At 48.1% G+C, this 14,548-nt stretch overlaps 5 protein-coding genes across 5 annotated transcripts; 2 read left to right on the forward strand and 3 right to left on the reverse strand.

Moving 5' to 3' along the window:
- Positions 1 to 1,644: 1,644 nt before the first annotated feature.
- Positions 1,645 to 3,387, reverse strand: N7487_001591 (uncharacterized protein; the record flags this gene model as incomplete). Its single annotated transcript, XM_056869339.1, has 2 exons — positions 1,645 to 3,246; positions 3,346 to 3,387. The coding sequence occupies 2 exons, from the start codon at positions 3,385 to 3,387 to the stop codon at positions 1,645 to 1,647; spliced, it is 1,644 nt and encodes a 547-aa protein (XP_056734123.1).
- A 914-nt stretch (positions 3,388 to 4,301) lies between these two features.
- Positions 4,302 to 4,747, forward strand: N7487_001592 (YciI family protein; the record flags this gene model as incomplete). The annotated part of the gene is made up of 3 exons (XM_056869340.1): positions 4,302 to 4,384; positions 4,448 to 4,667; positions 4,715 to 4,747. 3 exons carry the CDS (start codon positions 4,302 to 4,304, stop codon positions 4,745 to 4,747), a joined length of 336 nt encoding a protein of 111 aa, XP_056734124.1.
- A 1,045-nt stretch (positions 4,748 to 5,792) lies between these two features.
- Positions 5,793 to 8,358, reverse strand: N7487_001593 (putative telomere silencing protein Zds1; the record flags this gene model as incomplete). Its single annotated transcript, XM_056869341.1, has 2 exons — positions 5,793 to 6,005; positions 6,070 to 8,358. The coding sequence occupies 2 exons, from the start codon at positions 8,356 to 8,358 to the stop codon at positions 5,793 to 5,795; spliced, it is 2,502 nt and encodes an 833-aa protein (XP_056734125.1).
- A 1,787-nt stretch (positions 8,359 to 10,145) lies between these two features.
- N7487_001594 (SYLF and SH3 domain-containing protein) lies at positions 10,146 to 11,570 on the reverse strand (the record flags this gene model as incomplete). Its single annotated transcript, XM_056869342.1, has 4 exons — positions 10,146 to 10,167; positions 10,221 to 11,278; positions 11,341 to 11,444; positions 11,528 to 11,570. The coding sequence occupies 4 exons, from the start codon at positions 11,568 to 11,570 to the stop codon at positions 10,146 to 10,148; spliced, it is 1,227 nt and encodes a 408-aa protein (XP_056734126.1).
- A 668-nt stretch (positions 11,571 to 12,238) lies between these two features.
- Positions 12,239 to 14,192, forward strand: gem1 (ERMES complex Ca(2+)-binding regulatory GTPase GEM1; the record flags this gene model as incomplete). Its single annotated transcript, XM_056869343.1, has 2 exons — positions 12,239 to 12,248; positions 12,304 to 14,192. The coding sequence occupies 2 exons, from the start codon at positions 12,239 to 12,241 to the stop codon at positions 14,190 to 14,192; spliced, it is 1,899 nt and encodes a 632-aa protein (XP_056734127.1).
- Positions 14,193 to 14,548: the final 356 nt, after the last annotated feature.

The raw sequence follows: 14,548 nt of genomic DNA on the forward strand, positions 1-14,548 counted from the left end.
TCTCTTTATAGGTTAGCCAAGTACTTTGAATATATCTAAGAGCATTAGGGGCAATTTGATTAAACTGCGTTGTGAACTTAGCTAATTGAGCATTATATTCATCAATATTTGATGAATTAATTAGCTCTTTCCATGACTTGATAAAAGCCTCAAATTCCTCATTTGAAGAGAAATATTGCTTTGTCTTTGCCAGCACATTCTTATTAATATGCCAAATGCATAGTAGATGTGGGCTTCTAGGACAGATAGATTTAATTGCACCTAATAAAGCAAGATCTCTGTCAGTGCAAAGAACTGGAGAAAAGGGTAAGGGGTCAAGCCATGAAAAAAAAAGTCTGTAAAGTCCACTTATAGCTTTCTTCCTGCTCATTTTGCATAAAGCAGAAAGCAATACTATAGGATGAATTCGATGGCGAGAGACTAATAATATGTAAAAGAGGCATCTTATACCGATTCGTCTTGTAAGTACAGTCTAATAAAAAGACCCTATTATATTGATTAGCATACTTAATTGATTCAGGGTGAGCGAACATAAAAAATTGAACATGACCTTCTATATCTTGTTTAAATGCATATTTCCATTGATTCTGAATTAATATCTGTTGAAGAAGTTCAAGAGGTAAGTGATTCCTAAGCTTTTTCTGTCTTATACTACCTCTTATATTATAAATATCTTTTGGTCTTATTAAGATATCAGGTTGATCCTTTCTTAATAGACTTATAATATGCTGCGGTCGAGATCCAATATCTGATAGATGTTCAATAGTTTGATTTTGATCTTTAGTAAGCTGTGGACGCCTTGCCATAGGATGCCCTATCATATTATTAGTAGCTGCATGATTATGATTAGGATTTCTTACCTGGATTTCCCATTGATTAGTATCAACAAGCTTCTTTGCATAAAGGCGGAATGGGCAGTTCATCCGTCTAGTACTTGTCTTCCGGCGTTTTGCCCCTTCTGGGGCATCAATATGATCATGGTATATACCGCCTCTATCACAACCAAGACAAATATTCCTCTCCTTAGCGGAGTTGATGATAGTGATAGCATAACCATGAGATAGGGCATGCTGTCGTATCGAAGTAAGGAGTTGCTCTCTAGTCTCAAAGACTTGCTCAATTGGTGGCTCCATGATTAGGTGAAATCAAGTATCAATTGGATGAAGTAAGATCAATTGGATGAAGTAAGATCAATTGGATGAAGTAAGATCAATGAGAAGATAGAGTGGTTCTTATAGCAGAAGTAGATAGAATGTAGTTGCTACAGTAGTAAGTAATGTAGTTGCTGTGGTAATGTATGGTAACGATCTCGGTCAAAATTGATTATGTAAAGGGAATATTACCTAATGTGCCGTGCTACTAGCAAAACGTGCCGTGTCTGTAGCAATTCCCGGGAGACCCCTAGAGCTGATTCGGGGACCCCTTTAGGCCTAGATTGATACCTACATACCTACATATGTAGAGATCTATAACATGAACAAGTCTCTACATATTCCATGGGCTACGGTGTTCCAAAACTAGTGTTGCATTGGTTTTCTAAATTTGAAAAATATTCATTCATTCAAAACAACCCCAAACTCCAGCAGTGCAGGGGTATCTCAACAGCAAATCTAACATGTGAAAAGAATTTAAAAAAAAAAAGAATCAACGGCGGTTCACGCCGGTCACCAGCATAGAGCCCCGATTGAGCTCCACACGCCATCCCTCCTTCAACAGCATGTTCCACACGGCGGGTCCAATATGTGACTTGCGGTCTTGGGAGTGGTTACCAACACCGCACACAATATTGAACCCGCCGTGGGAGCTCTGTCCCCCACCACGAACATACTTCTGATCTCCCAATCCGTCCCACCACGCCTGCACCCTTTCACGAGCGATTCTAACGGCATTGGCAACCGTCACACCGTGCAGATCCAGGTCGTATTGAGAGGACTGACGGGCCACCAGCCGATCAGAGGCTGTGGCCAGGTGCCGCATGGCGAGCTGGCGTTGCTCATTGCTAACGTCCCGGTAATAGGCGGAGGCGCCGCCGTAGAGAGGGTTGGAGCGGGCGCGGCGGGCGGACTGGGATGCTTGGGCGAGGGCAACTGATCGGGCTGCGAAGTGGGAGTTGGCAGCAGCGGCGGCTTCGCTGAAATCCATGAAATCCGAAGCACTCTCTGTCTGCTGAACCGGGGGTGTATTCTCCTCTTCGTCGTCGAGGGCGACCGGGGCTGACACGAAACTGATGATATTTGAAGCAGAAGTGAGATCCGGCCGGCGGGCCAAGGTATCAGCGAGCTCATCTGCGGCTGAGATCTCATTGTTCGCAATTCGAATCAGACCAGTGAGAGTGATCGGATTGATGCCGGGGTACTTGTGACCGAGCTCCCCCACTTGCGTAATGAGCACAGGGTCGTCTTCAATTTCATGGATGTCCTTGGGTGCATGAGCCTGTGCCAAGACTCTGATTGTTGCACAAAGCGACATTGAATTCTCATGATAAGTCGACGCGATTTTCTCCCTCTGCAAAGTGCAGACCCGCGAGGAAAGAAAATCGATATCCTTCTTTCCTGCCTCCCATTTATTCGTGGCGGTATTATTCATGGACTGGGTGGCTAGGTCGACTCGACGTTGTTTCTGCTTCTTGTTCTTTCGGGGCTTTTTGCCGCCGTTCTGGTTTTCTTTGGCCTGGAAGCCATCGATTGACTTGGGAATGGAGGACGCTTCATTGGGGGTGTGCTGAGGAATTTCTTTGGCGATTTGTGTCTCTTCAATGAAAGCAAGATTGAGTAGGACATCCATTGAGCGACTGAGATTGTCATGGCAATCTTCGAGGATGCGCTCAGCTTCGAGGCGAGTAATAGTCGGGAACATGCTAATCAAGTTCTGTGCCTTATCAGCAGTTGTCATACCCAGAAAGGTGTATGCAAGCTTCGAGCCTTTGAGTCTTTCAGCGTCGCGACTTGCGCCGTTGGAGTCACCATCACTGTGTTCAGGATGTTCAGGCCATGGCCAGCTTGTCGGATCTGAGGGTGCGCCGTCGGACGATTCGCCGATTGCAGAGCCCGAGACATCGGAATTTCGGAGATTGGTTGTGCCTGTGGGGTCAAATGGCAAGTTTTCTTGCTCAACAGCAGATGCGTTCAACACATCCAGGGTTTCGCGCAACTGTTCGACTTGAGTGGGGATCGCCAGGTCAAAGTCTGATACGATCGCAACAAACAACGCAGGATCAATTGGTGGACAGTAGGTGCTTTCAAGCTCCTGTATAAAGAAACAGATATCAGAGAAGAACATAACAAGCAAGCAGAATCGCAACAAGCTATGCTGAAACTGTGTGTGAATCAGTGCGACGCGACATACCTTGAAGAGCTCATCGCCACAGTCTCCCATGGCTGTGATCATGGATTTGGCTGCAGTGTTATTGGAGATTTTTGCATCAATCCCTGTGAAGGACTACAAGGTTGGACAAGTGTAAGGGACGTTCGCGAGAGATGAAGGTGAAAAGTGGCTTTTTTCGCGATGATCTTGATAGCTCAGCGATAAGATACGGATAGAGATCGATGCGGGAAACGGTGGGGGAACCAATAACAGAGCCATGTGCCAGTCACGTGTTGGTATCACGTGGGTGGGGTAACCTTGGAAGGCAGGAAGTGGCACGTGTATGTGGATCACGTGCTCAGGGGATGATTTTAAAATGGTATGGGCTAAGCCTCATCCCAAATCTGATCGGATATTAGGATTCGACTGAGGCTACTTTTTTTTCATGATCTACAGAATATTACATAGGTATATGGACTTGTTCTATACAAGTCGCTGAAGTATAAACTTACACTATATCCCTACATATATCTCTAAAGTTTCTGGTTATACATGAGCTGCAGCTTGTATGTAGAAACATCAACATACTCACTAGATGGAATAAATTGATATTCCTTATGAAAAATGGCGAGTAATATGTATAAAAAGGCCATTGAACCATCCGGCTAATAAAAGAACATGATATAGCAGTATAGTATTCATAGGTCTTAAAAAGCCTTCTCAGGGACTCTATGGCGAACGTCGGGTTCTGTATCCGACTCCAATTCTCCAATTTAGTTCGGTGCGTTCATCCGACTTTTGAGCCCACCGATATGACTATATCTTTGATCAATGGTGCCAACCAAGATAACTTCTACCACTAATCATTTGTCTGTATCTCAAATCTCAAAACACTTCTCTTGATGTTTACATATCGTTGCCTTCGAACAAAGACAAACACATTTTCAGCTTGTTTTTCCGGGTCTTCGCAAAGTTTTTCAAGTACAGGGGTAAGATCTATGGCAACTGCACGAAGAAAAGAATTCCTTTGCATCCTCCCCGACAATCCAAATGTCTTGGCTATTAGAAAACAAGTGAAAGGGTTAGTTTGTCACAGCATTTTCCGGATAGCTAGGTTGGGACGAACATAGCTAACATCTATTAGAATCCACTACGAGGGAGTCAAGCCATTGGTGGCGGCTGGAAAGCTCGTCGATGGAGGTGCCATTTTTGAGAAACACCCTGAGGAGGGCAAGGATGCCCTTTTCAAGGGCAGCGTTATCGTATACTCGGCCAATGATGCTGAAGAAGTCCGCGCCATTCTCGAGAAAGATGTTTACGCTACCAGTGGTGTGTGGGACTTGAGTAAAGCACAGATTTTGCCTGTTAGTAGAGTTCTTTCGTCTTAATGGGTCGATGCTAACAAACGTAGTATGTCCCTGCCGTTCGAGAGCCGCTTCCGTGATGGATATAGATGCTCGAAGTATATAGAAAGTGGCAAATATGATAGTTTGTACTGAGATTAAGAGGTTAAATTATATGGTATAATAAAGAACTTGAATTCAATGAGAACGTTGGTTTTTTGGTACTAATTTGTCCTGAAGGGTCTGTTTAGATGAATATATGCCATCTTCTTGCCTGCACCGCTTTCGTTTCTTGTCTTCTAGTTAGAAGCCTGTTAAACGGCCTGTATCATGACCACTGATTTTGACGGCTCGCTATAAATTCATAACTATGCAGTCGATCACATGTGTAGTATTCTGTTTATACCCATGGCCATAGCTAACCTAGTTGGCTGCTATCGTTGTTTACACCAGTAGATCCTAACAGTAGTGTTGTGAATATAAACCCAAATGTCAAAGTAATCTTAATAGTATCCATAGGTATGTATGGACTAAAATTATGTTTGGAGAAGGCTTCGAAGTTCAAAAAGATGAGGACTTGACACAAGACATCAACGAGTCCGTGATTCATTCGTTGATTCATTCGCGTTGGAATGTTAAGCATTGAAAAAAAAAACAGAAATACAGACAAGGTATAGGATCGTGGTGTACCAAGTAGAGGGAGAAGAGGAAAAGAAAAACCCCAGACGCTATGCGAAGAGATAAATCAGGGCTTTTGCCCAAACACAACACCCGGCCCACGCGTTGGGCCGAGTATACCGCACTCTATAGTGCTGATACCGAGACAAAAAAAAAAAAGAGACACAGGAATCAAACAAACAGGAAACCCCCTGACAAAGTTGCAATTCAACTTCCCTGGTGCGAGATGCCAATGAGTGCGTAATAATACGAGGCCCCCTTTGAGAATTGGTACACGGGGAATTATGAAGAAACATTTGAAAGGATATGGGTAATGCATGAAAATGGGAGAACGCGGCTTGATACATGTTCTAGGAACGTCCTGAACCAACAAAAAGCATGGGTATTTCCGTGCGCTGCTAAAAACGAGAAAGCAGAAGTGTGGGAAGAGAAATAGAAATGAAACGAGTGAGGATGCCAGCCCCAGATTCACCACATATCATCGTCATCGTCGTCATCGAGTTGAACGTCGTCGCCAAAGGACGAGTGTCCGTGTTGCTGGTGGCCTGGGCCGTAAGCCTGGCCATTTTCATAGCCCTGCTTGTCGCTCCTCGAATGGCTACCGTAGCGATCATGCGGATCGTCATCATAGTCATACATGGAAGATTCGTCATAGGCACTTTCTCCGTAGTGTTGCTGCTCCTGAGACCGTGCAATTCTGTTAGTCATCTTGCTCACTACAAGGATAAGAAGAATCTTCGCTTACCTGTTGGTATCGCTGATATTGTTGATACTCGTCTGGCTGATCCCGTGATTTCGATGATCTCTGGGACGATCCAGACGAAGCAACCGACATCTGCGGATGCATCTGTTGTACCTTGGCTAGGTATGAGTACATGAAGTTGCTCAGCAATACTTGAGAGTACAGAGCTCGCCGGGGATTTGCAAGCTTGATATGCGCCATCCGGTAAATAGCTCGCTCCTCCAAAATCGAGAAGCGGGTCCACGGATAATCGACATCAGCGCGAAGTACTCGCATTGGGGGTTCAGGAGAAAGGTTCCGTGACGAATGTTTTCGGTGGTGACCTTCACTACTGTGCTTCTTCCGTCCACCACCAAAAATAGAAGAGAAAATGCCGTCCTTTTCTTTCTTTGAGTCTCCCGATGCCCTCCTCACGCCATCTTTTCGTCGTTCTTCCTCGAGCTTCGGATCAAGGCGGTCCAAAACGAGGCTTTCGCGTGCCCGCGGGGTGCTCTCGATAGATGATTGTAAAACATCTAGGCGTGTGTTGTCATGAGTTTTATCGACAACCTTTGATTTAGTCTTTTTCGAGTCGTTGTCCTTGTCCTTCTTCTTGTCTTTTTCTTCGCTGCCCAGTAACCAGTGCCAACTAGACTTGCGGCTACCATCAGAGTCCTTCTTGTCTTTTGATTTCTTGCTGTCGGGCTTCCGTTCTTCAGGTTTGCGTTCTTCTGAAATAGTAGGAATAAATGAAAGACTGTCGGTGCGGGTACTGTTCCCAGGTATCATCTGAGGGTTATTGGCAAATTCATTGAGCGAAGGTGTGGGTTCCTGGGGAGATTGGCGAGGATTCTTGGGACGTTTCGGTGCCGGGTCATTCGAAGGTGTGGGTTTCGGTGACGGTTTAGATGCTGCGGCACGATCCGGTGACCGCCTACTTGGTGAAGGCGGACTCGGTATGCGGCTCGATTCAGTGGCTGGAGGTGTTTCAATTATTGCAGGGATCTTCTGCTCGCCTGGGGATACGTTCGCGGTCGATCGACCATTCGAGCTGATACGAGAATGCCATTTCCTGTCATTGGTCGTATCTCCTGAATCGGATTGATCCAGAGCAGCATCCGGCCGCCCACTAGAGGTGGACAAGCCTTCCTGCTCGGCCCCAGGCTGATCGACAATTGAATCGAATGTCGGACTTGCGGGTGAACTTGGGGCATAAGCCGAGCCATGCGATGAGGCAGAGGGGGCTCGAGCCGCTCGCGTCGTTTTGGGCGAAGGTTCAGTGGAGACACCGGCGAGTCCCGGGATTGTAGGATCTTGAGGTAAAACAACCGCAGGTCCTGTATCACTCCCTGCAGATTCAGATGCCCCCCGCCCAACTCGTTTAGAGTAGGGCAACTTTTCGCCCTTTTTCAAACTCCCAGCTTTCTTATATTGTGTCCGGGTTGACCGGCGTAGGCTGTTTCCTAGAGGTGCTGGTGGTAGGATCGGCATGTCCTCGTTTCCTGCGAGGTCAATCTTCTGCATGCTGCGCATGAGTGATTCTTTGTTCAGCGGGTTCGTATCGTCCACCAAGGTTTCCAACTGTTGCAAGTTGGGGCTCAACATGGCATCTCGCCTACTTGATTGAGAGCGTTGACGTTCCAAACGATCCGCACCATCTGTATAACCCGACGAATTGTCGATTTGTCTCGACAACATAGAGCGTTTGCGATGGAGCCCACCTCCCGACCCTTGGCGTTCGGAACCTGAAGTCGAATAGTCGCCGGATCTGCGCTTGATATGGTCGGCCTTGGTATCTAGAAACGACTTGAATTCTTTCGGAGCCAGTTCGGGGTGTAGTCGCGCAGGAACCCAGAATAACCGGGAGGCGTCATTTTCGTCGGCTGAGGGGGAGGGGGGTGGTGCGAAGCCTGGGAGGTCAGGGTCACCGGCGGCGGCCACATCCATCGACATGCGCCGAATCGCAGCGAGATTGGTCAGTTCCTGAGCAACAGCTGCAGGGTTCGATTCGTAGTCGATATCGTTGAGAGGAAAAGAGGATGTTGCAGTGTCCGAGGGCAATCGAGCACCATCGGCATTCCCCGGATCACCTCCCACCTCAAAGGACCGATGTGCAACAAGCGGCGGCCGTTGGTTTCCATTTGTCTGTATTGCTTGCACATCTGACGAGGATTGATGCAGTGGGGAGGACGAAGAAAGAGAGGACTCGGATCCATCAGCGACGTGCGGAATGGTTGTTATTGACTCGCCGAGGGGCGTTGTTATATAACTCAGGCGTCTCGGATCATTACGATCGTAATCGTCGTTGTACATGTGTCCGATAGCTTCCGTCACATGGTGGCTTGGATCACTAATCGATAGATGGGCGGCGTGACCTCTCCGCGTCGCATGCCCGCCTGCCTCGTGGGCACTCGTGGAAGCCTGAACGTGTACGAAATATGATTAGAATCAACAATGCGACAATTTGAAGTCGAGATCCTGTTCTCAAATTCCATGGGAAGGGGGTCCAATTCCATAAGAATATGGTGGTGCCTGAGGGGTTCGAGGTTGAGGGGGGAGGTCTCGACAAAAAAAACAAGGCACGTCCACATGAACCAAAGAACAGGAACCGGGGAAATCGACGCACCTGCATGGGAAGCCAGTTGTACAGGAACCAAAAGACGTCAAAGACGGAGCCCGAATGGAAGCTTAAGAGGAGGGGGCAGTGTCAACCACGTTGGATAGCGAGGAGGAACGGGTCATCGAAGCGGGGAAAGAGGAATAGAGACAAAGAGCCGGTAGCAGCGTGCTAGACATTCGGATACTACCGAATCCAAATGAGCGTCATATGGGTGAAGTGGGAAAAGAAAGGAAGAGAAGAGAAGAATGGAGTTTAGCGGGCGGAGAGCAGATGAGGGAGGTGAGAGAGTACATAAACGTCCGCACCTGACTTATCTTGAACTCATTCGAGATTCTTATTATGTTGTCTATAGAAGTATTTCTACAATGTGTATCTAGCTCTTTTTCCTTTCCTTTTTCTCTTCTTAAATTTAGGGTCTTCTAGGTCTTTGGGGCCTTTTAGATCTTGATTCATTGACCACCTATTGGCTCCACTTACATTTAAAAAACGGGGGACGGACGATCGGTTGATCGACACACACGTTCTCTCTTTTTCTTTCCTTTTCCTTTTCCTCTCCACTTCATCCTTTTTGATTCAGTGATACATTCTTGTGGTTCGAATTCTAACATCGGACTCCAAAGAACTAAGTACTACCTACCTTTCAGAGCTGAACTTGCAAATATATTTCTTCGATTCGTGACACTGCATCCAAGTACCTCGAGGGCTGAAATGACCACCTCAGCACATTCATCTTTGACAAAGGCTGGAACGTTTAGATTAAAATGTGAATGGTTGAAAGCACATAAAAAATACAATTTTGCCATTTCTAAAGCCGCTTGGCCTCCTTTTAGTCTATAATAACACTATATGGATGGTGTAGATGGGGTCGGACCTGAGATTCCATACGCCGTGTGACTTTATCCAATCTTCCCCGGGAACCGAAGACAATAGCTGGATATGCCATGCAAGTGTTCGCACAAGTCAATGACACGAGAAGGTCCAGTCTAGAATGTAAAGGATTTCCACCAGTGAGAGATCCGAGTACATGGGATTATTATGTTCAATGTTGGTACCAGATTAGCTCAAAATGTAGATGAACCTGATAGGTGTATTCAACTTAAGAGACTGAGAAGAGACTTATGAGACATGGATGGAATAAACCGAAGAAACTCTGGAGAAACCCTGGGAAATCACAATCAGATGGGAATGCTCTGCATAAAACCAAAAAGACTCAAGATGATAGAATCCCCGAGCTCCGCCCCGAACGAAGAAACAAAAGCATGAGAACGAAAAACTCCACGCTGAAGAATGTAAATGGCACCGAATTTAACGTGAATGAAAGAATGAGAAAAAAGGTTGACGAATCCGTACACGCCAGGATATATGTAGGGCAAAGAGTTGGGGGGACGTATGTTCATCAAGTCCCGGAGAAATGTGCATCAAGAGTTCATCACAGTGTGTGCGTGTGTGCTACATGGACCAGAATTGGACGCGCATCAACCTAAGATGCTTCGACATAGTTGCTGCGAATGAATTAGCCGCCCATTCTAAAAAGTGCAAGGAAACAAGTTCTTACCTGGGGAAGATGCCCACGCGATCACCAATCCGACCAGTCCACCAGTCTTCCGCCTTCTCCGTCCGCTTTATGATGGTAATAATTTCACCCTTCTTGAATCCAAGGTCACCTTCCTGGTCCGCATCGAATGTGAAAAGGGCAACGGCTTGGTCTGATCGCAATTGGGCTGCACCAGTCTTTTGTTGGAAGACTGGCTTAGGGGCAGTTGGACGGGTAGGTCTGCGATCCGAATAGACATATTCTTCTTCGAATGGTGCAGTGTTGCTCCGGTTGCGCCCATAGCCATCATATGAATCGCCGGCAGGGGCCCGGGTCGTCGCGGAACGACCAAGCCCCGAGGCAGGCCGATCATAAACATCATCAGCCCAGGTGTTCGCACGGCGCGGCTTATCGCGGTAGTCGTAATCATTTCCGGTGTTGGATCGACCACGCTGGCTACCTTGACCGTAGGCATCGCCCCTGCGTCCCTCCCAGACTACATCGTCATGGCTGTCGTCATAGACAGGAATGTCATTGTACATGGAGTCACCATAGGCCCGCGCATTTCCTTGGAATGCACGGGATGACAGCACGCGCATCAGGGCATCGGCGGCCGGCGGGGGGCGAATGCTACCTGTGAGAAGTTGGTTCGCGGAGACACGACTGCGGTACAATTTCTCGTTCGCATCCTTGCGTTCCACCAGCATACTACCTTCGAGACTGACACCGGCGAAAAGACCCTTGGTTTTTGAGTAGGAGAAGACGGCCGCAACGCCCTTGGTGCTGGCTGCACCAGCTGCCTCGGCATTTCGGCCAATCGGTCCAGCAGCGAGTGATACATTACCACCCAGCGTCAGTGTTCCCACTTGTGAGAATGTGCGAACAGCAGCGGCATCGTTGAGAATGAAGACAAAGTCGGTCAACTCAAACCCAATCTGTCCTCCAATTCCGGCACCCGCAGTCGCAATAGCTGATGGGGCCGACCAGGACCCATCGCCAAGACGAGCGACAACGATACCGGAGCCAAACCGACCGGAGCCTAGGAAGCCGGCCTTCAGAACCGTGAGAACCGCAAGACCCTGAGGGAAAATGTCTCTTAGTCATGGATGTTCCCAACCGGGGCATATGTTAAGTGTCTTACCTTTGCATTGGCCAAAATCTCTGGGGGAATAACTTTGTCGGGACCGAATGACTGCCTAGGGTCAACGAAGGATGTCAAGATCTTTGCAGCCTTTTTGCATTCGCCTGTTAAGAGAGAATCCACTGTCAGCCGGATGTGCCGCACACGACTGCGGGGAAGTGGGCTTTTGGGTATCGATGAAACCTACTGCTCATAGACGCCGGTAGCGGATTGTTGATCCCGAAACCCATCTTGGCTGGTGACTATCGGGGTAGAACGAACGCAAAGTCGAGGGTGTGAGAAATTGGGGGGAAGGGAAATGAGGAGCTGTTGATGTCTCGAGGGTAACGGTTAGTCAGTGAGTGTGGGCCCGGAGCCCAGCTGATGACGGCTAAAGCGGGACGCCAGTTCGTGGGAGGCTCAAGACGCAGAATGAGATTGGGTATGTATTACCTAGATAGGTGCAGTACAACGTTGGAGATATTTCCAAGGAAATAGATAGTTAATTGGAAATCCAACACCCTCAGTGATCACGAGCCCCTGATATTCCATGTATTTCGACAATTATGGGGTCTCTTGGCTCGGGGTTTAAAAGTGGACGAGCAAGACGAGCGTTGCTTGGCAAGTTCGGAGTTTTTTTCTTATTTATTTTAATTAGATATTTAATAGAAAGGAGATCGAGAACAAAGAGATTATAGCCTAAACAGCATTTCCCCGATGTGTAGAGAAATTGTATAGTCATTGTTATAGCATGTGGAACGTGTAGAACATGTAGATGCGCTAGGCGCCAAGACCAGGTGTTATCGTATCGCGATTGTCTCATCCGGAATCAACCTCGGAGCCTTGGAACTTATCTACCTACTCTTCTTGCAAGGTCATGATTGGCCTATGACCATTACGTGACTCGCTAGACGCGAAAATGGCATCGGGTATGTTATATATACTTCACTCCCAGCAACATTGCTGACAGGTCAATTCGTCCAGTTCGCATTTGCGTTTGCGGCGACGAGGGTACTGGCAAGTCCAGTCTCATCACCTCGCTCGTCAAAGGTGTGTTTGTTACGAACAAAATCCAACCAGTCCTCCCCCAAATTACCATCCCTCCCACCCTCGGTACCCCCGAAAATGTTACAACCACGACCGTCGTCGACACCTCGGCTCTTCCCCAAGAACGGAACAATCTCGCGCGAGAGATACGGAAATGCAATGTGATTCTCCTCGTATATTCCGATCACTACAGCTATGAACGGGTAGCTCTTTTCTGGCTGCCATACTTCCGCTCGTTGGGTGTCAATGTCCCGGTAGTCCTGTGTGCCAACAAATCCGACCTGGCGACGGGTCATAGTGAGACGCGAGTGGTGGAGGAGGAGATGCTTCCTTTGATGGCAGAGTTCAAGGAAATTGACTCATGTATACGTACGAGTGCTCGGGAGCATCGTAATGTCAACGAAGCTTTCTTCGTTTGCCAAAAGGCCGTCACGCACCCGATCGCGCCGCTGTTCGATTCCAAGGAGGCAGCTTTGAAGCCCGCTGCGGTAGCAGCTTTACAAAGGATATTCTATCTCTGCGACAAAGATCGCGATGGTTATCTATCAGACAAGGAGCTCAAGGATTTCCAAATCCGGTGCTTTTCCAAACCATTGAACGACGCGGATCTCAATCACATCAAGGAAACCATTCAAAAAACCCATCCAGACTCCGTCACAGAGTCGGGGATTGACTGCCAAGGGTTTATTCATTTGAACAAACTATACTCGGAAAAAGGGCGACATGAAACCGTCTGGATCATCCTGCGAGCGTTCCAGTACACGGATAATCTCTCGCTGCAGGAGAAATTCTTACACCCGAAGTTTGAAGTACCGCCGTTCGCTTCTGCCGAACTGTCGCCCGAAGGCTATCGATTCTTTGTCAACCTCTTTCTTCTATCCGACAAAGATAATGACGGGGGCTTGAATGAGGCTGAACTTGCATCCTTGTTTGCCCCTACCCCGGGCTTGCCCGCATCATGGGCCGACGGCTCGTTCCCATCCTCCACAGTCCGCAATGAGGCAGGACATGTAACACTGCAAGGCTGGCTTGCTCAGTGGAGCATGACCACCTTCCTGTCTCCGAAAACAACGCTCGAATACTTGGCATATCTGGGCTTTGAGCCCTCTGACCAAAGCGACCAATCTATTACTGCGGCATTGAAAGTGACACGGCCACGAAGAAAACGGCGCCGGCCGGGCCGCGTGGGACGAAATGTTGTCCAATGTCATGTTCTGGGCGCCCCTGGATCCGGCAAATCGGCCCTGCTCGATGCACTTCTTTCCCGCGGATTCAGCACGACCTACCACCCTACCATCCAACCACGTACTGCAGTGAACACGGTGGAGCTTCCGGGCGGCAAACAGTGCTACCTTATTTTGGATGAACTAGGTGAGCTGGAACCTGCCTTACTGGAGAACCAGTCCAAACTGCTGGATCAGTGCGACGTGATTGCGTACACGTATGATTCCTCGGACCCAGACTCATTTTCCTACATTCCTGCATTGTTGGCAAAATATCCTCATTTGGAGGAGCTCCCCAGTGTATTCGTGGCCCTCAAGGCCGACCTGGATCGGACGACGCAGCGAGCCGAGCACCAGCCTCATGAATACACAGCTATGCTCAACATGCCCAGTCCACCGCTCCATGTGAGTGTTACGTGGAGTTCTATCCAGGAGGTATTTGTTCATATTGCCGAGGCTGCTATGGAGCCCAGCACAGCTTTCCCGCGTAGTGAAGAGGATGTGGAAGGCAAATGGATGTCATGGGGAATTGCCCTAGGAGCGGTGGTTTGTGCGGGCGCCGCGGCGGTGATGATCTGGCGACGAGTTGGGAGCGGCAATTAGGGTCCTCGTTCATGTTCTATACCATACCCCGTAGTTTAATGTGCAAATAAATGTAAAACGATCTCAATATCTTCCCCTTGATTGATCATGATACTTACATATGTAGTCAGGCACATAGCCGGCTTAGCCGGAGTTAAGCCGGTCCCCGCCAGGCACGCGGTTTCTTCTCCGCTCGAACATTACCCCGGACATCATTTCCCTTGCTGATCCTCCCCCTCTCGCGTCTCGACTTGTACTTTCGACATCTCCAACCTCCGAATCTCGAACCCTGATATCATTATACACATCTTATCGAGTACATATATACATCTGCGATTCCCGGCCTTATTGCGCACGTTGACTCGCCGTCGCCCCCT

Source organism: Penicillium crustosum (assembly GCF_028827405.1).
Source record: "Penicillium crustosum strain IBT 35664 chromosome Unknown utg000001l_segment0_segment0, whole genome shotgun sequence".
Lineage (NCBI taxonomy): Eukaryota > Fungi > Ascomycota > Eurotiomycetes > Eurotiales > Aspergillaceae > Penicillium > Penicillium crustosum.